The 26966-nt window shown below is 46.7% G+C and overlaps 2 protein-coding genes across 6 annotated transcripts in view; one reads left to right on the top strand and one right to left on the bottom strand.

The window, feature by feature from the left end:
- The window catches only part of KATNAL2 (katanin catalytic subunit A1 like 2), a 36802-nt gene extending 31643 nt beyond the window's left edge, over window positions 1-5159 (top strand). For both annotated transcript variants that reach the window (XM_068423229.1, XM_068423231.1), the window contains 3 exons: window positions 3268-3430; window positions 4250-4352; window positions 4907-5159. In XM_068423229.1, coding sequence (XP_068279330.1) covers window positions 3268-3430; window positions 4250-4352; window positions 4907-5046 — 406 coding nt within the window. In that variant the 3' untranslated portion in view covers window positions 5047-5159. The remainder of the gene's footprint in view (window positions 1-3267; window positions 3431-4249; window positions 4353-4906) is intronic.
- Window positions 5160-6683: 1524 nt separating this feature from the next.
- Window positions 6684-25294, bottom strand: HDHD2 (haloacid dehalogenase like hydrolase domain containing 2). 4 transcript variants are annotated; one of them, XM_068423776.1, is made up of 7 exons: window positions 25230-25294; window positions 22386-22491; window positions 18647-18855; window positions 15129-15213; window positions 10885-11101; window positions 10448-10511; window positions 6684-8195 (listed from the first exon to the last, which is right to left on the bottom strand). In XM_068423776.1, exons 2-7 carry the CDS (start codon window positions 22484-22486, stop codon window positions 8092-8094), a joined length of 780 nt encoding a protein of 259 aa, XP_068279877.1. In that variant the 5' UTR covers window positions 22487-22491; window positions 25230-25294; the 3' UTR covers window positions 6684-8091. The 4 variants fall into 4 exon arrangements, with proteins under 4 accessions (XP_068279877.1, XP_068279878.1, XP_068279880.1 ...); XM_068423777.1 differs by having other exon boundaries at window positions 22386-22487; window positions 25230-25254; XM_068423779.1 differs by lacking the exon at window positions 25230-25294 and adding an exon at window positions 25042-25139.
- Window positions 25295-26966: the final 1672 nt, after the last annotated feature.

Below are 26966 nucleotides of genomic sequence, written 5' to 3'. Positions count from 1 at the left end.
GATCTGGGATATCTATAGTGAGCCCTTTCCTTCACTCTCAGCAGTGCATGGTATGTACAGTGGAGGAGGGCAAGAAAGGAGAGCGGAGGACGGTGTAGGGAGACCCTAAGAGGAGTGGGAGAAGATGTGGAGTGAGAACAAGCCCTCAGCTTGTGTCTGGCCAAACCATTGCACAGAAGGATGGGAGATGGGAAGGAGGAGAAGCTCACTCACTCTTGGTGCTTTTTCCTCCTGAGTGTTGCGGTGACAATCACACTAGGCAGGGATTAATTACAGACCTCCTTGCTGTTTCTGGGTTCACCTCTGGAGTTGTTGAGGTCTCTTAATTTCTGCCTAAAATGCATTTGTTACCCTTCTCTCTTCTGGAAATTAAAACAGGTGTTTGTCTCGTTTATCTTCATGAAATTTGGGAATGATAACATGGCATGGTGCCTCCTGATGTCAACCTGGGGTAGCTCTGAAAAGTCACCCGTTTTTATAGGTCCTGTGCAGCTTTGTGCATCTTTTCTTGAGCATTTCTTAATACTTCTATTGGCTATTGTTTCACAGAATATTTTGGTTGGCTCAGTGCTTATTATTCTTGTTCTGGTTCATGTCACTTAACCTTGCATTTGATCACTAACAAAACAATTTAGCAAACAACCTAAACGCTTAAGATAACAAAAATATTAAGGCTTTATTTTCCTCTTTAGCCAACAAGCGGGGTCTGTGTAACCTTTCTGGATAAACAGAGCAACTTCTGCCTATCAGTGGACTTCTTTACAGGACGTGGCTAGGGAGCTCATGAAACTGTGGTCTTGGGGGACACCCCAGGAGTGCTCTGAAGCAGGAGGAGTGAAGGAAAACGTCATCATTTAGTGGATTTGGAGGGTATTTGCAGAGTCTGTGGTTGTCCTTTGCCTGCAAGGGTGGTTTAGAGTACCTGCATGGGCGCCTCTAAAACCTCGAGAACTTTTGCCCTGTTTACACAGAGGATGGTAACATGGGTAAATAACAGCCATGGGGTTGGTGAGCCAGCGAGTAATTATTTCCAGCCAAGCAAAAAGATTTTGAGTAGAAGTTGAGCTGAAAAATACATTTGGAAGGAGAGCGGGGACTAATATGGTTCTTTGTCCGTTCTGGGTGGGACCCAGTGCTAGAGGCGTTGCATTGAGTGTTGGACAGCATCATAAACAGCCTAAAAATGTCAATAAGATCAATAAACCAACAGCCATTGATTAGCAAAGTCTGGTATTTACTTCCGAGGCCTTGATTAGAAGTACTGGGATGGATCTGAGTGAATTCCTGTTGTCCTCTGAGTTCCTGTTGATCTGGTTTTGTCATCTTTGCTCTCATTGCCCTTGGCAAGGAACAAGCTCTCCCAAACTGAGAAGTCCTTTCTGGGGAGAGGGACACTTATGCTCCTGCTGAGCTGAGAGCCAGGTGTGCTGAGGTCTGTGGAAAACCTAGGCAGGCACCTAGATGGGGATTTGGGAGCCCATTTTTGGTGTTCTTTATCATGTGCTATGCCAGTAGAAAATTTTTTGCTATTAAAAAATGACAAGTCACCAAAGATGACAGAAATAAGCTCTGTGGGTGTGCTGCAGGTCCGTCTTGAGCTGGCTTTGAGCTCCCTGTAAATTCAAGAGGAGTTTCATACAAGAAGCGTTGCTTGAATGTTGACTTTGCTGGCAAGAGGATTTCACCCAGGGAATGGGGAAAAGGTAGAGGTGGGTTTATTTAAGTGTAGGTACAGTCCCAGACTGCAGGTGCAGTCCTCCAACAGCTGGCTCCTTCTGCTCAGCCGACCAGGGTGGAAATGGTGCTTAGGGCTCCTGTTTTTCTCTCTGCACAAGACACATTGAAGTGAGTTTCCCTTTGATGAGAGTTTCTCGGCAGGTATGAGGACCTAATTGTATTTTAAACTGAAATAACAAGTCTGTGACTGCATGGGGCCAGTAGAGAAAGACTGGTACAGCACTTGGAAGGATAATAGCTCAGAGCAGCTCCTGGAAGGCACTGGAGAGTTATGAGTGAGTAAATATTTTGTAGCAGCTATTACTTCTTGAAAATTGTATGGATGACTAGAGTACTTGTAGACCATTCCCATTACACAAATGACAAGGGATGAACTGGAGTAGGAATTTGTATTTAGTTGTTTGGTTGTGTTACCATTAGATGCCAAGAACTGAAAAGCACTTGGAGGAAAAAATAGATTAAAATGAACGGTTTGGATGCATGTCAGAGAGGAGCTGGCGTGCTGGGTGTACCAGGACTGCTGACACTTGACAGAATGGGTGGCAGTGCCAAGAAGGGCTATTTCTAGATGGTGATAAAATGCACTGAGAAAGGAACAGAAAGAAACATTCCTTTTTCTTTCAGGTTTCCTTTGTGCACCACCAGCAAGTAAAATTGAAGAGCAGTCCCGATCTTTTGTATTTTACCTTTTCTTTATGTTTTTTAGGCAAAATACCTTTATTAGTGCTGATGTCAACAGGTTTTTGGCTCATTGACACATTTATCCAGCCTGTCCATCCTTCACACAATCCTTTTTATAAGGATACTTTCTTTTGTGGCTGTATTATTTATAATTTGTATTGCAGGAGCAGTCTCAGATCGACGTCTTGTTCTGCCATAAACATGGCCCTCTCATCCAAGACCTTCAGTCTGTATTTGATACCTACAAAGCATCCCTTACAAAGTAGCAATTAATTAGTCCTAACAGTGCCCCAGACAGGCAATTTGTAATGTCTCCTTAATAGAAAAGGGAGAAAGGGAGAGGTTGTTACTGATGAGACGTGCTGCAGAGGAGTACCAGAGGCAGGGAAGACAACCACAACTTCTGAATGTTATTGTGAAGCCTCATTCACAAGCCAGTGTATTGCTGACATATTGGACAGGAATATAATGGATTATTAATCCTTGGTTTGGTGTGGTGGGTTTTTTTTCAAAATTAGGTTGACAGTTACAGGTGGGATTGAAAAATGCAGTCACAGAAACACAGAACGGTTGGTGGTTGAAGGGACCTCTGGAGATCATCTAGTCCAACCCCTGCCAAAGCAGGGTCACCCACAGCACATTGCACAGCGTCACGTCCAGGCAGGTTTTGAATATCTCCAGAGAAGGAGACTCCCCACCCTGCCTGGGCAACCTGTGCCAGGGCTCTGGCACCCTCAAAGGAAAGTTGTTTTTCCTCATATTCAAATGGCACTTCAGTGAGGAGCTTGCTGTCAAAGCCATGTCTCTGCAACGAGATGCGCTGAGACAATTCCTCTCCTTTGCTTGCAGGGAGTTAGATTCTGCCATGCTGCGGCGGCTGGAGAAGAGAATTTTGGTCGACCTGCCAAGTAAAGAGGCACGGCGGGTGATGATCCAGCACTGGCTGCCCCCTCTGAGCAACAGCGGAGGAGTGGAGCTGAGAACAGATCTGGACTACCGCTTGCTGGGCCAGGTGAGACAGCACTGCAGACAATGCCCACTTACAATCACAGAATCGTTTTGGTTGGAAAGGACCTTTAAGATCATCGAGTCCAGCCGTTAACCCAGCACTGCCAAGGCCACCACTAACCCATGTCCCTCAGCACCACATCTACACGGCTTTTAAATCCCTCCAGGGATGGTGACTCCACCACTGCCCTGGGCAGCCTGTGCCAGTGCTTGACAACCCTTTCAGTGAAGAAATTGTTCCTGATCTCCAATCTAAACCTCCCCTGGCACAACTTGAGGCTGTTTCCTCTCGTCCTATCACTTGTAACTTGGGAGAAGAGACTGATCCCCACCTCGCTACACCCTCCTTTCAGGCAGTTGTAGAGAGCAATAAGGTCTCCCCTCAGCCTCCTTTTCTCCAGACTAAACACCCCCAGGTCCCTCAGCCGCTCCTCATCACACTTGTGCTCCAGACCCTTCACCACCTTCGTTGCCCTTCTTTGAACTCATAAATGTTAATAATACAGTTAATTAACAGGGAAGCTGGGAACAGACACGGAAAAGTGGGTTATATTTGACCGATGGAAAATTGCCCTTTAGAAAGAAAATGCCGGTATTTTCCTTGGCTCCTACAAAGTACTGTGGGCATTCAAAACAAGAACAAGCAACATAAAGTTGAAGGGAGGGTTCACATAAAAATATATATGTGTGTATGTGTATATATATACACACATATAAATACATTTCAGACAGGAATAGACTTTACAAATATCTTATATAGGCTTGTAAATGCCATTCCTGTCTGATTTGTAAGCCGTACTGTCTCATTCTGACCCCGTCACAGGAAACAAACGGATACTCCGGCTCAGACATTAAACTCGTGTGCAAGGAAGCAGCTATGAGACCAGTGAGGAAAATTTTCGATGCTCTTGAAAATCATCAGCCAGGTATCACAGCTCTGAGTAGAGAATCCAATCTGGGAAATGCTGATCTACTGCTGGAACTCTCGAAATTATAATGTTCACCCCAGCAGGTGGAGCTCTGTTACCTGCTTAGAAAAGTTTTAAACGGTGCATTTCTAAAACATCTACTTAAGCTAATATTTCTGAAAATCAGGCTTTTTAAAAGCTGACAGTATCTGTGCACAAATACAACTTTCTTTATCTCTCTAGGTTTATTCTGTTGTTTTCGTATATTAATCATAGAATCACAGAATGGTTTGGGTTGGAAGGGACCTTAAAGATCATCTCGTTCCAACCCCCTGCCATGGGCAGGGACACCTTCCACTAGACCAGGTTGCTCCAAGCCCCATCCAACCTGGCCTTGAACACTGCCAGGGAGGGGGCAGCCACAGCTTCTCTGGGCAACCTGGGCCAGTGTCTCACCACCCTCACAGCAAAGAATTTCTTACTAATATTAAGTAAGTGTCGCATGAGGCAGGGACATAAAAGAATGTCTTTTGGTACTAATAACAGTATTTAATCAATTCTTTTCTCTTTAGGTAACAGTAATTTACCTGTGATCAGATTAGACATGATCACAACAGCAGATTTCCTGGATGTGATCGCTCACACCAAGCCATCAGCAAAGAATCTAAGCCAGAAGTACACAGCTTGGCAGAGAGAATTTGAGTCGGTTTGAAAAGAAAAACCCCAAAAGACTGAAAACTTCCAAGACTTTTGCTGTTGAAAACGGCATCGCCTTGCCTCCGAAGGATCCAACGGTGCTGGGGAAGGAAGTGCTGTTGTTTCCAGGAAAGTGCAAATGTCCGGGGGAAATCTTCACTTTCAAAATTTAATGGGGGGGGGGTTGTTTGGTTATTTTTTATTAGCCATTTTCAGTGGCCACTCAAAACACATTCTTCATGGAAATAACATAATGGCAGATGCTGTGTAATGAAGACTCCAGCCTTCATTTTATATATAAAGATTTAAAAATTGCTTGCTTCTCGGTCTTTATTCATGACAGTTGTTTAGAGGTTGGAGTAGAACTGGAGCAGAAAGCTTGGGTGATTAGTGTAATTCTCCCTTTCCGAGACTCACTAAAGCATCACCATCAGTGTAGCTTTACCAGCAGAGACCTGCACCCTTTTTAATGAAACCTAAGTCACTGCTTTTAATGAAACGGGCCCCTCACTACAAGAAAGACCTTGAGGTGCTGGAGCGAGTCCAGAGAAGGGCAACAAAGCTGGTGAAGGGTCTGGAGCACAAGTGTGATGAGGAGCAGCTGAGGGAGCCGGGGGTGTTTAGCCTGGAGAAAAGGAGGCTGAGGGGAGACCTTCTCGCTCTCTACAACTGCCTGAAAGGAGGGTGTAGCGAGGTGGGGGTCGGTCTCTTCTCCCAGGTAACAAGCGATAGGACGAGAGGAAACGGCCTCAAGTTGCGCCAGGGGAGGTTTAGATTGGAGATCAGGGACAATTTCTTCACGGAAAGGGTTGTCAAGCATTGGAACAGGCTGCCCAGGGCAGTGGTGGAGTCCCCATCCCTGGAGGGATTTAAAAGCCATGTAGATGTGGTGCTGAGGGACATGGGTTAGTGGTGGCATTGGCAGTGCTGGTTAACGGTGTGACTTGGTGATCTTAAAGGTCCTTTCCAACCAAAATGATTCTGTGATTCTATGAAATTCAGGACCTTAGTGGTGCTTGTAGATTTGGTTAGTTTGTCATCGTTTTCAGCTGAGGTCAAAGCCTTGATGTGCCAAATGTATTGCTTTCCAAGGTTTAGTGTATTTCCAACGTGGAAAAGGCAAAGAGTTAGAGGAATTTGGAGACAATGTAGAAAATCAGCAGATTTAAGCTAATCTAACTAGAAACTGGCTTGGTGGTAACCCACTGGTTTGCAACCAGCCATAAAGTGCCAGCAGCGAGTCTTTGCAGTGCAGCTGTAAATACTAGCTGAGTTGGAAACTTTTCTGCTTGTTAACACAGCTAGGTAACCAGTTAGGACTGCCACGTGTCCTTTAATCTTTTAATTATAAATTCTAATCAGACATTTTTTCAGGCGCTTGCGTCTCATGGCTGCCCCTCTCATCATCCCTCTTGCTTGGCAACAATTATCCTCTTTGCAGTTATCTTGTGTGCAGCTGCTTTTCTAAAAGTACCACGGTCTTGCGTGCTTTCCAGCATGCTCCAGGACCTCCGAAGCACTGACAGTGTCATTTTTGCTCCAGCATCTGCCACGTTGTCAGAAATCTTTATGGGAAGTATCTTCACAGGATTTTTACTTACAGATCTCTCACCTCCTGAACCTGACTCCGACTACAGGCCAAAGACCTCCCTGACGTACTCCAAGCAGAACCCAGCACAGGTTCAGAATTGTTGGCGTGAACACTAGATGTTTGAATTTATTCAAAACTGTAGGTTACAATTAATGAGGGCACACACATGGCTTTTGTTCCTGGGGGGGGTTTATTGTTTCTTGTGTTTCTACTGCTGACTCTACTCCATCCACACATTCTGTCTCAGAGATTAAATCTGAATGTAGGTGACCACCCCCTACGTCGGATCACAGACAGACACTCTTTCACGTAAGGAGAGTTTCCCCTTCATTCATCACGATGATTTTTCTTAACGAGCACGGCTCATTACACAAAACTATCTTTCCAATAAGGTTAATACTCCAGTAATGTACAATTACCATCTAATAATTTAACACTCAAGAGCACTGTAAAACAACTGTGAAGGACTTTTGATTATTACAGTTTGCAAATGGACCAGAAAAGCTATTTTTTTACCATCATTACAAAGTTGGTTCATATGGGTGGATTTTGCATGTAAGGAAAAGCACTGCCTACTATGTAATTAAATTTCATTTTACAGCTCTACGAACCAACTGTGTAAAAACTGCAATCTGTCCCCATGGCTTGTCAAGGATTTTTCCCCTAACATTGAAAAGAAACAAAGAAACCCAACAACAGGGAAATTTTGTGACTGTAGCATTAATAGGACCCTGCTGAAGCCTAACTTCAAAAATTCACAGTCTCTAAGGCATTTAATACCCCATTTTTATTTCCGTACCATTATTTTTAATAACAGCATCTAATTAAAACATCTGTAAAATGCTGACAGTTTTATGTAAAATTTGAAAAACAAAAAAACAGGGTATGTTCTAATGAGAGGGAAGAAGTCAACAGTAGTTATTATTAAACAATGGTGATATTTTAATTTAAAAGTTCACTTCTAAATGTGCATAATCTCTACCTGTAAACTAGAGCAGAGCAGAATCACACTCCAGGAAATCACTACAGGCTGACTAAGGCTCTGCTAGTCTTTGAGGTTTATTTACTTGAGTATTTCCAGTGGGTTTTTTTTTTGGTTTAGCTTATTCAGCAGAAGGACGTGACGCTTCCCAGACAGGGCTTTGCATCAGTTATTTCTTGAAAACAGAAAATAAACAGAACTCTCTGCCGTGCTCCCTGTGTCACTCAGGAAAGCAGCCTTTCTGTCTCACCTGTGGGGGATCCGTGGTCCCTACTTACACCCTCGTGAAACTACTATAGGAGCAGGGGCTCTGCTGTGACTGTGCGGGGCCCACGTTGGTCCTCTGCCCTTTCACAACTCAAGAGGAAGGAGCTCACGGCTAGGTTTCTGATGCAATACATGCCTTGATCCTGTGACCTTAATTTTTGAAGCAAAAGTAAAGGAAATGATGTGACACAGATGTTTCTTCAAACTAACTAGTCCCTTTCTCATAGCAGGCGCTCTAGGATATGTTCCACTGCCTCTGGGAAATTCTCACAGGTTAAGTAAGGAGCCGGATTGATTTTGTCTTCATCTGACGGTCGGTATTTACCTGTAACAGATAAACAGAAAGATACATTTACCAGGCTCCTCTGAGTATCCTTTTTTTCCCCCTGAAAAATTCCAGCCTCCTTGGCTCAGTAACAACCAGACACAGCAGGAGGAATGGCCATCTGAGGTTCTACTGCAACAAACTGCATGGAGCCCAACAAGGCCAAGTGCAAGGTCCTGCACGTGGGTCGGGGCAATCCCAAGCACAAATACAGGCTGGGCGGAGAATGGATAGAGAGCAGCCCTGAGGAGAAGGACTTGGGGGTGATGGGTGACGAGAAGCTCACCATGAGCCGGCAACGTGCGCTGGCAGCCCAGAAAGCCAACGGTGTCCTGGGCTGCATCCCCAGCAGCGTGGCCAGCAGGGCGAGGGAGGGGATTCTGCCCCTCTGCTCCGCTCTCGTGAGACCCCCCCTGCAGTGCTGCGTCCAGCTCTGGGGCCCCCAACAGAAGAAGGACATGGAGCTGTTGAAGCGAGTCCAGAGGAGGCCACGAAGATGCTCAGAGGGCTGGAGCACCTCTGCTCTGGAGACAGGCTGAGAGAGTTGGGGCTGTTCAGCCTGGAGAAGAGAAGGCTCCGGGGAGACCTTCTAGCACCTTCCAGTACCTGAAGGGGCTACAGGAAAGCTGGAGAGGGACTTTTGACAAGGGCATGGAGTGACAGGACGAGGGGGAACGGTTTTAAACTGAAAGAGGGGAGATTTAGATTAGATATTAGGAAGAAATTCTTGCTGTGAGGGTGGTGAGACCCTGGCCCAGGTTGCCCAGAGAAGCTGTGGCTGCCCCCTCCCTGGCAGTGTTCAAGGCCAGGTTGGATGGGGCTTGGAGCAACCTGGTCTGGTGGAAGGTGTCCCTGCCCATGGCAGGGGGTTGGAACTACATGACCTTTAAGGTCCCTTCCAACCCAAACCATTTTACAATTCTATGATCTCACAAGTCTTCCCTAACCAAACACCAAGCCTTACTGAATATTCTTCCAGGGGCTGCTCTAGCTCAAAATTACTGTTACTTATGCACTGCTTTCACTCTGCTGTACTGGCACTGTATCAATAACATTGATAATACCTGTCAGTCCCTTAACGTTCCACTTTTGTCTGAAGCAAAATGACTTATAATTACCAGTGTAATTACTCAGGAACATCACCAGAGTTCCTGAATGATCAGAGGTTATGTTGCTATGACTGATTTTGGCAATCTAAGATGTCACAGTAACACTCTTTTCTGTTCTTTGACTAGTTCTTGGGATTTTAGAGTCATTAGAGCAAAAAATTCACACCTACAAGATCAGCTGCCCCCATCTATTACTTCATATCATCCCACTGGCAGTTCGGGGTCTGTGCTCTAGCCCTGCTGTTGAAACATCAAATAGAATGGCCTATCCTGACTTAAACACAATCTACTGCTTGACAGGCTGCCACGCTGCAGCTGAGGAAATGCATCTGCTGAATTCACAGAATCATGGAATCTCTGTTTTGGTTGAAAAGGACCTTTAAGATCACCAAGTCCAACCGTTAACCCAGCACTGCCAAGGCCACCACTAAACCATGTCCCTCAGCACCACATCTACATGGCTTTTAAATCCCTCCAGGTATGGGGACTCCATCACTGCCCTGGGCAGCCTGTTCCAGTGCTTGACAACCCTTTCCATGAAGAAATTGTCCCTGATCTCCAATCTAAACCTCCCCTGGCACAACTTGAGGCTGTTTCCTCTCGTCCTATCACTTGTTACTTGGGAGAAGAGACCGACCCCCACCTTGCTACAACCTCCTTGCACGTAGTTGTAGAGAGCGATAAGGTCTCCCCTCAGCCTCCTTTTCTCCAGACTAAACACCCCCAGCTCCCTCAGCCGCTCCTCATCACACTTGTGCTCCAGACCCTTCACCACCTTCGTTGCCCTTCTCTGGACTCGCTCCAGCACCTCAAGGTCTTTCTTGTAGTGCGGGGCCCAAAACTGCACCCAGGATTCGAGGTGCGGCCTCACCAGTGCCGAGTACAGGAGGACGATCCCTGCCCTAGTCCTGCTGGCCACACTAGTGCTGATACAAGCCAGGATGCTGTTGGCCTCCTTGGCCACCTGGGCACACCAAAATGCTTGAGGTGATGGACTCGGTGTCTCCCAGCAGCCCCTTGGTGTAACAAACCACAGGAACAGTTCTCTACAAAGAACCAGGGCTGGGGGCGCTGCCAGTACCCAGAGCTGGATCACGAAATGCTCCGCTGCCTCCCGAAATGACCAATCCATGGAGTACTTACCAGTCCTCACCAAAATCCCACGCATGCCCGCATTCTGGGCGCCACCAACGTCATCCCTGCAGTCCTGGGAGAGGACAGGAGAGCAGCTGGTTAGTGGTCACAGGCACAATTTGTTAACAAAGGTTTTCATGATGTTCCCTGCTTTGCACATCACTTAAAAGCAGCTACACTGAGTCAAATCCTGTAGTTACCTATTAGACAGTCACAGGAATGATTTACTACATGCTTTTTGCCTGATCAAATAGCGACTGGAGGAAGAGAACTAACCCCATGGACTACACAGTAGATCATGCAAGCTTTGATGGTTCAATGTTCACCCCTCGTTGAATCACAGCGCTTTTAGAAAGATCAGTGCATGGCATTTGAGAGGCACGACACGCAGTGGAGACAAGCACTACGTTAACAGTCAGGTGATGAAGTATTTGGCCCCCACATACATCACCAATCATGACGGCCTCCTCTGGGGCACAGTCAGTCCCCCGCAGAGCTTCTAAGAAGAAAGTTTTCTCTGGCTTCCCCACCACTGTCGCTTTGGTGTCCGTCGCGTATTCCAGTCCAGCTACAAAAGGTCCAGGTCCCAAAGCCAAGCCATCTTTTTTCTTGAAATATCTGGCTTTATGTATAGCTATAAGAGGAGCACCATCCAAAATCAACCTAAAGGATGAATGAAGAAGAAAGTACAAAAATTATATTAAAGAAATGGTATTTACAGCTGAAGGCCTCAACTGGCTTTTGTTTTAAGTTGATGACAAAACTCCCACTGACTTTCACGACACCCCAAATTATAATACAAGCTAGCATTCATTTGGAGAGTTAAATAAAGTTCCTTATTTTCCCCAGAAACAGCTAATAAAAAATCCCCCGAATAAAGAATTTATCATCTTGAGGATTTCAACAGACAACTATTTTTAAATCCTGTCTATATCTCTCCTGCAATTAGGTCCACTACTCTAAGCAGCCTCACTTTTCACTATGGCAAACATCAGAACCCATCTGATTTACCCACGAAAGTATTTTAAAAGACATTAACCACAGGTCGAGGCTGGAGGTAGCGGTTTGATGGCCACAGCCTTCATCTCCTTGCCTAGACTGAGAACACAGCAGTGCCTTCAGGCTGCGGCTGCCAGGAAATCTGCAGCCCAGCAGTTCTTGAGGCTGTTGGTACCACCTGTAGCAGCCGAACAGCTACGCGTTTCCAGCAGAGATGGGTGTTCAAGTGAGTCCCAAGCAGAAGGTGAATCATTTTACCTTAACTTTATATTCTAACGTTATTTTAACAATAACAAGTTACATGAAAGGGCACAAAGATATGAGGCGTGTTCACGTCCCACCGAATTCCCCAGTTAACAGTGCTATTACTGAGCCTTGTAGAAACAAAGCTGGATTTGGGCTTCTTGCTATTGGGAATCAAAAATTCCAAGTGGAAGATAGTTCCATGCAACAAGTCAGCAGATTCCTAATGCTTCCAAGTACAATAAAAGGGTCACAGAATAAGGGTCATAATGCACCATACAGCAACGTTACAGGGGGGTCTTGGCTGGGCACAGCACCTGGGAGCCTCAGGAATCGAGTGGTCTGAGACTGGGAACGGCTCCTTGCACAACAACTGAGATCCTCCCACTTTCCACGGGCCCATTTCTGCCCCGACACACCAGCGTGCACCCTCCTCGGGGTTCCAGAGACAATATCTCTGCCTGCCAGCTGACCTACCTGTTAAAAACCTGCACAGAACACGGGATCACCTGGAGTGGATGGGAAAATGTAAAGGAAGAAGTAATTAAGAAAGTGCTATTGCTCCACCCATCTCAATCAGCATCTCCTTAGCCTCACTACCCTGTCACCCCTGTCAATTCATGGCTGCTTAAGGGTTCTCCTTCTTCAGGTACCACAGGCAACTTGTCTTTATCTCAACAGAATGTAACTAGCAAAGCTGGGGGATAGGGGGGAAATGTTGGCTGTTATCTTCAGGGCAGAAAGAAGGATTTCTTTTCCCTTTAACCCCACCCCATTTACAATAAAAAGCCTTTAAGAAAACAAACAAAATCTTCCTTTGCCCCTTCACTGCCTTTCTGGAGCTCTGCTGAGGCTCTGCTCGAAGAGGCTGGCTTAGGTGACTTGTATGCTCCTTGGAGGACGTCTGCACCTTCCCACGTGCTTGCAGAGCAGCCTGGGTACTCTGAGCAATACATAAATGATAATGTTTCATTTAATTTCATTATCACAAAACATTTCTCTTGAATCAATGCCTTGCAAAGCAAGCTCAACAAGAAGAGAGCTGGCACGTGTATCTGTGACCAGCCAGATATGTTCACGACAGGAGGATGCCTCTAGGATACAGGAAAATTTAATTCGACAGCAGCACCACAACTACTTACATTCAGCTGTTTGCAGGAAAGATCTCACCTGAGAGAATTCTTTTAAACGTGGCATCAAAATCCCACGCATGCAAACAGAGAAATTTAGTCTCAGTCATTTCAAATGGTGCCTAGAGAATGGCCTTACTCTGTGTATCTCGTTTCAGGACTCATATTGGGTTAGATTTACCTAACCTACTGCTGGATATCAACCAAGTAGTTGCCTACCAGGTAGTTAGTCAGCCTGGGATCTTCATAGTCAGTGGAGAGGAAAAAGCACTTCTAGGGCACAGTTCAACTGTCATATTTTAAGCATTACTAGGGAGAAAATGAATATTGCCTTACAAGCGCCTCCTTTCTCCCTCAGGAGCCCCGGCCACTGTAGATATCCACATTTAATCAGCCTCACCTTAAGGTTTTCCTATGAGCCATGCAAATCCCAAGTGACTTAATTATCTGAGCAGTAAAGGAGAAGGAATATGGACACAGCACAAGGCTCAAGAAGAAGAGAATGTGGCCAGTAGTTAATATTTCTATTAGACCAAACAAAACTGACACCAGCAAAACAGTTTACTCTCAATAGAGGACCAGGGGAAAAACCCAGAACAAAACCCAGTGAGATGTTAAAGATCAGAGCCCATCCTAAGGCCTCTGCTCAGCCTAAAACACAGGCCCAGGAAAACAGCAGGCAAATCCAGGACAGATTCACAGAGGATGAAATCTTCCTCCAGGCAGACAAGTCAGCCAAGCGGCTGGGAACGTGTCTGCACAAGGCAAGGTGAGCTGAAGGACTCAGCCTTGCTCAACGCTCAGCTGCACCACCCAGACAGCTCTGGGTATAGGATGCTCCAGCAGCACGCACTCCATGCTACCCCCTCCATGTCTCTCTCGGGTAGCAAGGCCGTGCCGTGCCCACTGCCCGCTGCAGGGGACTGGATTTGGCCTTCAGCACCTTCCTTCCATCACCAGAACAAGTGTCTGATTCTGTGTTTAATGCAAAAAGCCCAAATGCAGCCTGGGATGACCTCACCCACCTCCACAGGGCCAGTTCTGCAGGCTTTCCTGCGTATGTTGGCCTGGGGAAGCCTGGGGCCCTCAGGGACTCTGAAAGTGATGACTGGTTTCTTGTTTTAAGTGTCCAACTCTCCAGCCCGAGGCACCTAACGACTATCATTCAATGGCTAATATATTCGTGACAGAAATATCAATGAATAAAATAATGTAAGCACTGGAATACGTGATGGGTTAAGTTCAGGCAGTTGTGAAATTAGAGTCCAGTCATGAGTGCGCTGTAAAACTCGAAAATCAATGCCATTGGCTACATGCACTAATGAGGCTGCCAGAGAGTCAGTTTGGGTCAATACATGTTCTTCTGACATATAATTGGCATGTAGATAAGGACAGTGTTGGCTTCCTACTCCAAGGAGCCTCCATAAGATACTGGTGAGCAGTAACTGATACTCCCTCTTCGGATTTAGTGGTTATAAAGACCACTTTAGATTAAGGTGCTTGAGATCAGTTTTTTTCAAATTCCAAGGTGAAAAACTGCGTGGTAGCCATCATCCCGTGAGCAAAGAGTGGAAAAGACTCATCGCATGTATCACAGCACAGCAGGGAGTTAACCAGAGTGTTATGAGATGCGCTCTTTAGCTCTGAGGTAGCACTGAAAGTTGGTCACCAGCTGCTCGCAGGGGTTAACACTGTTGCAGCCTGGCTCATGGACAGTCACAGACAGATTTTATCTGATTCAGCCCTTAATGTAAAGACAAAACAAAGAGCTTTAGAAATAAGACAGACAGATCAGATCCATAGTTCATCCAGCCCACCATATCGTGTGCTGGCCACTCCTGAACACAAGATGCTTCAGAAGATATTGCTAGATATCCTGCATTAGGTAGATATGGAATAATCTGCCCTAAATAGTGGATTTCCTTCCCTATAATATTTCAGCTCTGAAGGCTGAGGTTTGAACATAGAAGCTGTTTCCTGAATACTACCCAACATCCTCGTTTTTGTGTATTTCCTCTTGAGGCGTTGCTAACTTATTCACCTCAATGACAACCATGACTGTACTTCTCTAGTTTATGTACAGACTCAAAGCTATGAAAACCAGGGCTGGGCTGCCTGAAGCTCATGGTTAAGGTCCCAGACCCACCAAGATTACTGGCTCTATCTCAGACACAGAGGAAGACACCATAATCACGTTATGTGATATTGCTACTGCCTTCTTCTCCCCACACGAGAAGGATTTCCTTGCCTATGTAGAGGTACAGAGCCCAGCACAAGACAGGCAACACTCAAGAAGCCGTGAGGAGAGGCTGACTTACCGGAATGCTTTGTTCATCATCTCATAGTGAAAGTGTTCAGGAGCCAGTCCTACCACCACTGCATTGGGGTCATCGGTGGCTATCCCTGGAAAATCAAAACATGGAATCAGAAAACCATAGAATGGTTTGGGTTGGAAGGGACCTTAAAGATCATCTAGTTCCAACCCCCCTGCCACAGGCAGGGACACCTTCCACCAGACCAGGTTGCTCCAAGCCCCATCCAACCTGGCCTTGAACACTGACAGGGAGGGGGCAGCCACAGCTTCTCTGGGCAACCTGGGCCAGGGTCTCACCACCCTCACAGCAAAGAATTTCTTCCTCATATCTCATCTAAATCTCCCCTCTTTCAGTTTAAAACCATTCCCCCTCGTCCTATCACTCCATGCCCTTGTCAAAAGCCCCTCTCCAGCTTTCCTGTAGCCCCTTCAGGCACTGGAAGGTGCTAGAAGGTCTCCCCGGAGCCTTCTCTTCTCCAGGCTGAACAGCCCCAACTCTCTCAGCCTGTCTCCAGAGCAGAGGTGCTCCAGCCCTCTGAGCATCTTCGTGGCCTCCTCTGGACTCACTCCAACAGCTCCCCTGAGTAGAGGGGCAGAATCCCCTCCCTCACCCTGCTGGCCACGCTGCTGGGGATGCAGCCCAGGACACGGTTGGCTTTCTGGGCTGCAAGCGCACGTTGCCGGCTCATGGTGAGCTTCTCGTCACCCATCACCCCCAAGTCCTTCTCCTCAGGGCTGCTCTCCATCCATTCTCCGCCCAGCCTGTGTTTGTGCTTGGGATTGCCCCGATCCACGTGCAGGACCTTGCACTTGGCCTTGTTGAGTTCCAAGTGGTTCGCACAGGCCCAGCTCTCCAGCCTGTCAAGGTCCCTCTGGATGCCATCCCTTCCTTCCAATGTCCCTCGTCGATGACACCAAGACATTATGTTCAGAGTCATGAAAACATGATTCTGAGAGAACAGAATTTTAGTCATACTTAGCAGTACCCGGTCCGTAAGTGCAATGAATCACTTCACAGCAAAAATTAGCATTTTCTTACACGGACACACTATATAGATGACTTTTATATCTTTCAGAAATGAGGAAAGCATCTGTGGAAAAGGTGTTGATCTATCCAGACTCTGCCATCCTTCACAACAACCACAACATTACAGCTGGATAGTCTTAACAGCGACTGTTGAACAGCGATTCTCTCACTGCCTCCACTGAAATGCAGCAGAACGCAAAAATTTTAACTGATTTTCTATTATCTAAGAATCTCTTCCTACATATATTCACCTGCTTTGAAAGACAGTAAAGCAGGAAGACTAGTGAATTCCATCCAGTTTTTCTATTCCCTCTCAGAATCACAGAATCAACCAGGTTGGAAGAGACCTCAGGGATCATCGAGTCCAACCGTTGCCCTGACACCACCCTGTCAACTAGACCATGGCACTAAGTGCCATGTCCAGTCTTTTCTTAAACACATCCAGAGATGGTGACTCTCGTCACAGAAAACTCTACTTTTAGGGTATAAAGCCTGACTGTTGTTCTACATATCAGTCTGGTTATGATGGCAACAATGGTATTGCAGCATGACCTAGAAGCTGTTACACTAGATTAGTTTTGGCTCTTCTGGAAGGTCTTTTTTTTTAATATGGATTGTTCCCCTTGAGAACAGCTTGCACCTCCTTTGTCCTACACTGCTCTGGAGGAGCGGGACAGGTTTTACATGGCAGTGGCACCTCTGAACAGAACCAGCAATGGAAGCAGAGTAGCATCTGCAGGAGAAACAGGAGTATCAGAGAGTTTTATTTATGACAGGTTAAGTTACCATCAGCTGCATCCTGCACTTGCTGGGGGGTTTCATTCCGCCTTCACACAGCATATGCTCTACACCTTTACTGGGATAACCAGAGCTCCTGGGTCTCCTGAGAGCGTCATCGCAGCCTGCTGGCTGATGTCTCCTGCCGCATGTCCTTCAGTTAGCTCAGAGAGCAAAACGCATACTCAGATGTGCCACGTGGATTTGTGACACCACCCAAAAGCATCTGGGTCCTTTAACCAAGAACGGATGACAATCATCCATCTGTCACCAACTTTACAGAGAGATTAGCCAAGAGTAGTTCAATAGCAGCCATTAACAGAAATTTAAAGAAATTCTCCATTGTACTTAAATGTTTCAAGAGCAGTACTGAGAGACTATGAGCAAAATTGCCTGTAGCAAAAAGAAACAAAACAATCCATTCCAGACCCAAGCAATACAGATAATGTCACTAATGCACTCCGCTGATATCTCTGTCTCTGCTGTCTTTTACAAAATTAGCATCAGCTACTGTAAAACTGATGCAAAGATCCCAAACACATGGAGATTAAACTGATTTAATGACATTCAGTGAAATAGCTGCTGTCTCTGCTGTTTCTGACCCAAGAAAGCCTTCTCAAGAACAGAAATACAGGATATTGCCGGGGTTTATTTCTCTGGATGCGACGTTAGGTAGAACAGACTATCAGGTTTCATTGCTCTCAGAGCCCACACAGGCTTTTCTCCTGAACTGAGTAGACCACGGCTCTAAAATTTAACAGGAAATGTCTAGCTCCAAGCAAGATTAGAACCTACTTAAATTACACAGGCAGAAGGATTTCAGTTCATAAGGCAAGGGGCGGGGAGCAGTGGTAAGGCATCCACATTTCTGCTGCCTTGACTTTAAACGAAAGATTGAATATACAACACATGGTTTTCACCTCTGAGTATGTTAAAAACGTGAGGATCTTCACTACTCTTGAAACAAGGATGTGCTTAAGTCAAGGACTAACTGTCCTAGCACCTGCCAGACACGTCCAAGTTAGAATAAATTATCTTCTACTCCCTTTATTGTTGAGGGAAGGAAATGGGAACATCTGAAAGTAAAGCAAGTTTTAACCAGGCCTTTAGAGATGCTAATCTAGAGAAGTCAGGGCGATGAACCTTCTGTCACCAATTAAGGTATCAAAGCACATGGAGTGAGACCTAGATGTTCAATACAAGATAAGTAACAGTAACTACCTCAAGATTTTACTTTTAATAACAATCTATTACGAGAGAAATAGCCTCCTGCATGTGCCTACACACTGGCTGTTCATCTCTTTACGAGCAAAACCTCTGTACAATAGCTGAGGGAAACCTGATTTCCAACAAACTGACGCATCCTTGCTATAAAACAAATCAGCACTGGTAAGTGCAATAAACATCCAATGATCTAGTGATAAGCATTACTTTTTTTTTACACTGGAAATTAATAAAAAGTATCAAGTTTTACCCAAATTCCTGACTCCTTGAAGGTTTTGGCTGCCATTTCCACTACTCCTCAAGCAGCTATGATTTCAGACTGTTTAATGCTAATTTAAAAAGAAGAAAGGACCTTTATGACTCTGGTGAGTTCCACATTTCAGGCTTCATCATGGATAGTGGTATATATATAACTGTCATTCTACAAAACAGAGAGCACTACGTTTCCTTAGTTGTTCAGTAACCTCCACCATGCTGTTTTCTGACCACCTCACCTGTGAAGTCAGGCAGGGCCTTATCATCTACCAGGAGGAGAGGCCGCACCTCCTTTTGCTCCAGAAGATTTCTGGCTGCTGTCAGAGACGTGAAGATTTCATTTTCTGCAATGTCGAAGCCCAGTTTCGTCAGCCTCTCCAGCAGGTCTCTCTTGCATTCCTTCGTCGTGTTTGTCACAAATCGAATGGTAACTGGAGCACCACGCAGCCTGATGGATGAAGAACAAAGGCAAATTGGCCACAGCATCCTTCTATTTACGTCTCTTTGGGACTGAAAAAGGACCATTTCTTTAAAGGCTGCCAATGAAAAGACTTTATACATCCCAGACTACTGCCATGATAGAACCATGAGGCTGTTAATTTCTGGGGACTGGAGGGCAATGTGAAACAGATGGCAAGAATTATACCTACCCAGAACAAGATCAAATCTCACCTGCTTTGCTTCTACCAGGAAAAGTCAGGAGGAAAATGGTGATTCCAAACTCCATAGCAGTAACAAACATATTTATGATCCACAGTCAATGAGTTTGAAAAGCCTTTTAATTCATAGAATCATAGAATAGTTTTGGTTGGAAAGGACCTTTAAGATCATCAAGTCCAACCATTAACCCAGCACTGCCAAGGCCACCACTAACCCATGTCCCTCAGCACCACATCTACACGGCTTTTAAATCCCTCCAGGGATGGGGACTCCACCACTTCCCTGGGCAGCCTGTGCCAGTGCTTGACAACCCTTTTGGTGAAGAAATTGTTCCTGATCTCCAATCTAAACCTCCCCTGGCACAACTTGAGGCCATTTCCTCTCCTCCTATCGCTTGTTACCTGGGAAAAAAGACCGACCCCCACCTCACTACACCCTCCTTTCAGGCAGTTGTAGAGAGCGAGAAGGTCTCCCCTCAGCCTCCTTTTCTCCAGACTAAGCACCCCCAGGTCCCTCAGCCGCTCCTCATCACACTTGTGCTCCAGACCCTTCACCAGCTTTGTTGCCTTTCTCTGGACTCGCTCCAGCACCTCAAGGTCTTTCTTGCAGTGAGGGGCCCAAAACTGAACACAGGATTCAAGGTGCAGCCTCACCAGTGCTGAGTACAGGGGGGCAATCAAACTAGCTAATAAATAAACAAGCCCTGTATTTTGGATCAACAGCATCTTGAACCAAAATAACTAAACAGAAGAACCTTCTTGCTAAATTAATACATTGAACTCCACATGCTGGGTGAATTTCACCAGCAGCTGTGGCTCATTCAGAGATGCAGGATGCTCTAGGAGCCTGTGTTACCTGTGTGGCGATTTTATGTCAGCTTTTGCAGCCATTTCTCCCTTTACAGAAGAACACCAATATCACATAAAACCACGTTATTGCCTTACACTGACAGTATGTGCTACCACACAATAAAATAATTTTAAGTGACAATTTCAATGGCGTTCCCTTTAATTATTCCCCCACCATCACTTTCTCTGTTTGTTGCTATAGAAACAAACAGTGGCATCAGGACTGCATGGAGAACATCAGAATCAAGTTGGTCAACGCTGGAGACTTGCTTGCACCTGCCACTTATTTCTCCTGTTTGTCAGATACACTGACCCTTCGTAAGTATGAACTGGTAAAAAAGTCCCCTGGTTGCTAATAAAATAAAAAGTAATTTTTTCTTTTTCCAATGGACCTCAATACGGAGAATTAACCCTAAAAAATGGAACTATCCGTTCATTCCCTAAGCAAGCTGCGTGCCAATCATTTCAGCTTCTCTTTAGGAAGGACAATGACATGGATCAGCAGAAAAGAGCATGAGAAATTTTTTTTTTCAAACCTCTAAGCAAAAAGACCTGGCTGTTCTTTGCAGTGAAATGACACCCGCTCTCCATACCTGTGACAGCAGGTTGAAGCTGACAAACAGCTTCAACACAGCTACAAACAGAAGCAGAAGACAAAGGACAATCAGTGGCTTTATAAAAGAGTTTGTCTTCTGATCCTACAGAAGCCATTTCTTCTGTCCACTCTGCTGCCTGGGGGTTTGGAGGTGGGCAGCAGACGAGGCAGATACTGAACTCTTCTCAACAATATCACCACTTTTATATATATATATGGATTTTCGAGAGTGCTGACTCTCACGTGGCAGAATGCATGGGTAATGAATGAGTACCCAATGCTTTAGCAGTTTTTACTTCGTTGCAATTTTACATCTTTAGGAGATACACAGAATTATTTGTGAAAATAAATGCAGAGTTTCCTAATCTTTCTGTGAACATTTCCTCTGAGCAACAGTCTAGCTTTATAAAAATCCAAGCAGCCAATACAACCCCAGTAAAAACGTCTCATCCTTAATTCAACTCTATTCCTCTCCCCTGATTGATTCTTACTGTCCCAACATCTTAAAGTGTCCTCCCTCACACACCATGATAGCATATATCATTTTGTGCCTTTCTTCATCCATTGCCAGATGTCTTCTCCAGGAAAAGAGTCTCATAACACAGTACAAAGATCTCTGGAGTTGCGTATCCTATTTTGTCACTCGGTCAGATTAAGTCATTTGACTACACCTCAGTTTCTTCAGGAACCCTTTCATCAGGAGAGAAAGTGCTACTTAACTGTCCTGTTTATTAACGCGTGGAAATTCCTACAAAAGATGGGCTGTATTATCAAATGTTTCTCAAACTAAAAAGTGACTGAGGTTGTTTACCTAGCAGAGAAACTTTAAAATAATACAGCAAAGCCTTGGCTGAAAGACCAAATGAAAACTCTGCAAAGGCTGCCTTCCTCACTAGGCCAAGTTAATCTCTCTGTTATTCCACTTTAGCTCACCGTGGGCCTAAGGGCTCAGATATACCATCAGGTTCCTGTAGTTAAACAAAGCACCGAGCAACAGCTGAGCTGAAGTGACTTTGGTGTAGATGGGGTAATTCAGGTTAACTTAACTACTTTCCACTTTGGTTAAGGCTGCAGTTCAGTATTTGGGCCCCTGACTACAAGAAAGACATTGACGTGCTGAAGCAAGTCCAGAGAAGGGCAACAAAGGTGGTGAAGGGTCTGGAGAACAAGTGTGATGAGGAGCGGCTGAGGGAGCTGGGGGTGTTTAGTGTGGAGAAAAGGAGGCTGAGGGGAGACCTTATTGCTGTCTACAACTACCTGAAAGGAGGCTGTAGCGAGGTGGGGGTCGGTCTCTTCTCCCAGGTAACAAGTGACAGGGCAAGAGGAAACAGCCTCAAGTTGTGCCAGGGGAGGTTTAGATTGGATATTGGGAAAAGTGTCTTCACAGAAAGGGTTGTCAAGCATTGGAACAGGCTGCCCAGGGCAGTGGTGGAGTCCCCATCCCTGGAGGGATTTAAAAGCCGTGTAGATGTGGTGCTGAGGGACATGGGTTAGCGGTGGTCTTGGCAGTGCTGGGTTAATGGTTGTACTTGATGATCTTGAAGGTCCTTTCCAACCAAAATGATTCTGTGATTCTATGAAATTAGCGGAAACATTCTGAATATTAAGTCTTTTTCTGACAGAGAAGACCTAGACAGCAACTTAGGAAAGCTGCAGGGGCTCAGGTGATACATGAGCACTTTTCAATACCTAGGCCCTTTGCTGATTTCTCTCGGTATTAATACAGGTGTAAATAAAAGCAGAACTTGGCCACGTATTTGCTTATCCACGACAGCGTAAAAAGGCAGAAGCTTCAGGCCCATTTACTTAAAGAAGCGTCTTTCTGCAAGCAGGGCTGACATAACCTATCAGAGGAAATCAAAAAAGGTAGCTTGCCTTTTAAGAGCTTCCTGCGCGCCTGGCACAGCTGAGTCTTCAACGTGAAGTGTGCCGCTGAGATCCACCAAGACGGCTTTCAGCGCACGCCGAGCTGCCATCCTTCCTTCCCCCGGGAAAAGGCAAATAAATGAAACAACAAAAAACTGGTTAGCAGACAATGGATAATAAAAATAAGGAACTCAGTTAAGCGCCTCATTTGTGCCAAGCCCGGTATTACTCAGAACATTACTCGCAGTATTAAATGGGCCCCTTTAGACAGAGAAATAAAAGGCAGTGTTTAAAAAAAATACATAATTGATGGGGTGGTATTTTCCCAAAGACTCTATATATGGAAATCAGGTGCTATTTGTTTTTTAAGTGCCTTTATTTGTGCGCGTCAAAAAATTCTCTAAACAACTAAGAGTGTTGGGAAGAGGATCATTACGCCTGGTATTGCTGGTTCAAGGCCTCAGCAAGCACATTTCAGCAAGTCCCATCGACACCAACGGCGCTGTTCAAGCAAAAATAAATACACTACTACTAAGTGATGATACAGTGCTCTGACTATAAAGCTCAAAACGCTCCACAAAAGTGCATATTGTTAATTTTATTTTTGTAAGCGAGATCTACGGTGATGCAGCCTGCAACTCAAGCGCCCTAACGCTTTAGTTATTCAGCGGTTGACTGCCTGTGTGCCAGCGTGGATTTAGCCTGGAAGCTCTCAGGGCTCAAGGATATTCAGCACCCCAAAGGGTTACTCCCTCCTCTTGCAAAGGGGGCAGTGAAGCGGTTTTTCTACAGCAAGCTTCTGTGTCACACAAACAGGTACATGGGACTCAGCCCAAAAGAGAAGCCAGCATTCAACGGGTAAAAGCACTGGGGAAGAAAACAGTGAGGTTATGTGGAAGTCATCTGGCTGAAAAGCTGTCTTCAGAAACTCCTACTTCTCCTTTATGCGTGCTGCAAGTGCTGCATTTTGCTCCACAAGCAAGTTCGCTGAGCTATTTCTTCACAAACGTCCAATACAGAAGCTTTTCTCCTGTTTGCTGGACAGTAACGACTGTCTGATCTGTCCTCACTAGCAAGTCATTGCAATTTTATGTTGAGCCCTTTTGGTTACAGACAGAACATGTAACATGTATGTACTTTTAAAAAACACGCAGAGTAGTCATCACCATGATTAGAACCTGCCTTAATACATTTAATTTTCTATCGGGACAGTTTTATCTTTGCAGACAGTTTTATCAATGATCAGGATCATCTGAACTTGATCACTGTTTTGATGTCTCAGGCACAAGACACATGTGCAGAAAACTTTGAGATTCCACTTTCATTATTTCTGCTGGTTGCCTGCAATAAGGAAAAAAAAATTAAAAATGCTTATTTTGTAGCATGTCTGTTACTACACAGGCCAAGCTGAAAAGTCTACGATAAAAAGCTGATAACAGAACTGCTAAGGGAGCTGCATCAATTGCAAGGGAAGAGGACACCAGGTTTCCACATCATCATCTCTGAGTAAAATACTTACCTGCAGACAAAGTGCCTGAACAGAATGGAATTTGCATGACTCCACATTATCTCCATGACAAAAAAACTCTCTTCCCTCAGGCACTTCAACTCTGGCACAAGGAATTTTGAGTGCTGAGAGAGATTAAAAAGAGGACTGAAGAAGGTGCTATTATATAAATTCTCCAGCCAAAAACACATGACTGCAGAGCAGCTGAACCATGCCTGCATGGATACCACAGCTAAGGACAGGGAGAGAATATCCTAGTTTAACAGTGATGGGATTTTTTTTTATTCTTCTTTTAGGCTAGATCTCCATTGGTTCTCCTATTCACAGTATTCATTTGGGCAGTATCTCAGTTATTTGCAGAGCCAGTTTTCAGCATAGCCTAATTTTAAGTATAAAGCTCCTGGCCTAGCAAAAAGTCCTAAAAAACTGCAGTACCTCAGTTTTCATAATCACAGCCCAACACATCAAGGGAACCTCACCTTGGTGCTGGCATTACAGCTACAGCAACGGGATGAAGCCATACGATAATTCAGGCTGGTCAGGACATGGAGGACCATCCAGTTCAACTCCCACCTGGTCTTTGGTGGTCTAAGGGGGCCTACATGCCATATAGGGATGGAACAAGATGCTCACAACCTATAGGTAAAGAGGCCTTGTCCCCTTGCAGAGAGGCTTGTAACGGCACAGATGTGTTGGGACCACCGAGGGGCTGCTCTCCATGGCAGAGGCACCCTGTGCTGCCCACCCAGGGCAAGCCTCCCCCGGCTCCTGTTCCTCCCCTCCCCCAGACCCCACCACGGCGCCACCCCGCAGGGCCCAGCGAAGGCCAGGCCCTTCCCTGGGATGACAGCACAAGCCGAGCACCGAGGCAGGAGCCCCTGAAGCCACCGGCGAGCTCCAGCACAAGGCAGCAGAGCGGCCCAGGCCCGGGTCAGGCTGCACTGAGGGGAGTGGGGCTCCAGGGCCACCCCTCCAGCCCCACAGAGAGCCCACACGGGCTCCCCTGCGGGCCTGCCACTGCCCCCCGAGGAGCCGGGGCAGTGAGGGTCTGCTGCTCGCCGGGGAGCCCCGGGGCTGGTCCCCTGCCCCACAACGCCTTCGAGGACGGCAGCCTTCCCTCCCTCGCCATTCTGGCAAGGTCATGAGGCTACAACTGACCTCCGCCCCCCAGCCACGGAGATGGCGCCGCCTCTTTCCGCCCGTTTATAACGGGCAGGTGGGCCGCGCCATTCTCTGGAGACGGGCTCCCCTTTCCCCTGACGCCGATGGTTCCGCCCGCCCTTTCACGCCGTAGGCAGGCGGGCGGGCCCACTCGGACGAAAGGGGAGAGCAGCCCCGACACCAACCTGGCTCCAGCCGCCTCGCCGCCGCCGCCGCCCCGCACCGCACCGCGGGGCCCTCGCGGAGCCGGGGCTGCCCGACCGAGCGCCGGTACCCGCCTGCTACCGGCACGGCAGCCGCAGCCGCGGCACCGCGGCGGCGCTCAGCTCTCAGGGGCGCTGTCCCCGGCGGGGGTGCGGCAGCCACCGACAGGCAGCGCGGCGGGCAGCCCGCGGCCGCGCTGAGGGGCGGAGGGCGGCGAGGGCGGGAAGGCGGCGGCGGCGGGGCGGGCTGAGGGGGGCGAAGGGGCGGGGGAGCAGCCGCCCCGTGCCCCAGCGGGCCTGGTCATTCGGGGGTGCTGAAGCCGCCCAGGGAGTGTTCGTGGGCATTTTGAAGATGAGCTTCCTACAGCTGCTGTGTCGGGAAGGTGTAACTGTGAGGGCTGAGCCTGGCCTAGGACACCGGCAGGGCGCGGGGGAGGCCGCGCTGTGTCTGTGGTGGCAGGGGAGCACGCCGTGCCCCGCGGCAGGGGAGGCTGCCTGCAGAAAACATGGGTAGATGCTCCGCTCTCGTGAGACCCCCCCTGCAGTACTGCATCCAGCTCTGGGGCCCCAACAGAAGGACATGGAGCTGTCGGAGAAAGTCCAGAGGAGGCCACGAAGATGCTCAGAGGGCTGGAGCACCTCTGCTCTGGAGACAGGCTGAGAGAGCTGGGGCTGTTCAGCCTGGAGAAGAGAAGGGTCTGAGGAGACCTTCTAGCACCTTCCAGTACCTGAAGGGGCTACAGGAAAGGTGGAGAGGGGCTTTTTACAAGGGCATGGAGTGATAGGACGAGGGGGAACAGTTTTAAACTGAAAGAGGGGAGATTGAGATGAGATATGAGGAAGAAATTCTTTGCTGTGAGGGTGGTGAGACCCTGGCCCAGGTTGCCCAGAGAAGCTGTGCCTGCCCCCTCCCTGGCAGTGTTCAAGGCCAGGTTGGATGGGGCTTGGAGCAACCTGGTCTAGTGGAAGGTGTCCCTGCCCATGGCAGGGGGGTTGGAACTAGATGGTCTTTAAGGTCCCTTCCAACCCACACCTTTCCATGATTCTATGCAATTGCATTTTAAGCTACTGCAAGTGGGGATTTTGTAAGAAATGAGGGGACATCAATGTATTAAGTATTATATACATTCACAATTTTATATTGTGATGGTACATCAAAAAATCCAAGGTATATAAGATAGTACAATCCTAAAGTCATAACATTGCAACCTAAGGTGACATGTCAAGGATAATTAACGTGAGTTTGAGATTCATTTATCTGTGTACAAACCCATTACTTCCCTACTTTTCCCTTCGCCTGTCCCCATGCCCTTCAAAACAAAACCTCTAACAGTACAGGTACACAGAATTGATCCCTCATTCCTGTCTGTATTTGCACTAAAGACTCTGTGAAGTGTCCCACAAGCTTCATTTTCCCCACTCAGCCAGCCACGACTGGTATCAGCCACACTGCAACCTACTGCTGCAAAAGCACCTTCTGTTTACAAATCCTTCCTAGAAATGAGCCAATTATTCTAAACTGGAAACTCCTAGTCCTCATCCTGATCTGTAGAATGTTCTGGTTATTGTCATGATTTCTGTGCCAGGTCCGAGCAGTAATGCTCTTGATTCTTTGAAGTGACTACCGGAGCGCAGGCTACTTTGCACTCAGACCTTTTTGTCAGGTGGAAACTTTTTTGCATGCTCCCTGTTACCAAAGAGCCCGAGCCCCTGCCAGGT

The sequence above is a fragment of the Nyctibius grandis genome, chromosome Z, assembly GCF_013368605.1.
Source record: "Nyctibius grandis isolate bNycGra1 chromosome Z, bNycGra1.pri, whole genome shotgun sequence".
NCBI lineage: Eukaryota > Metazoa > Chordata > Aves > Nyctibiiformes > Nyctibiidae > Nyctibius > Nyctibius grandis.
This window is presented reverse-complemented; position numbering and strand designations above follow the sequence as displayed.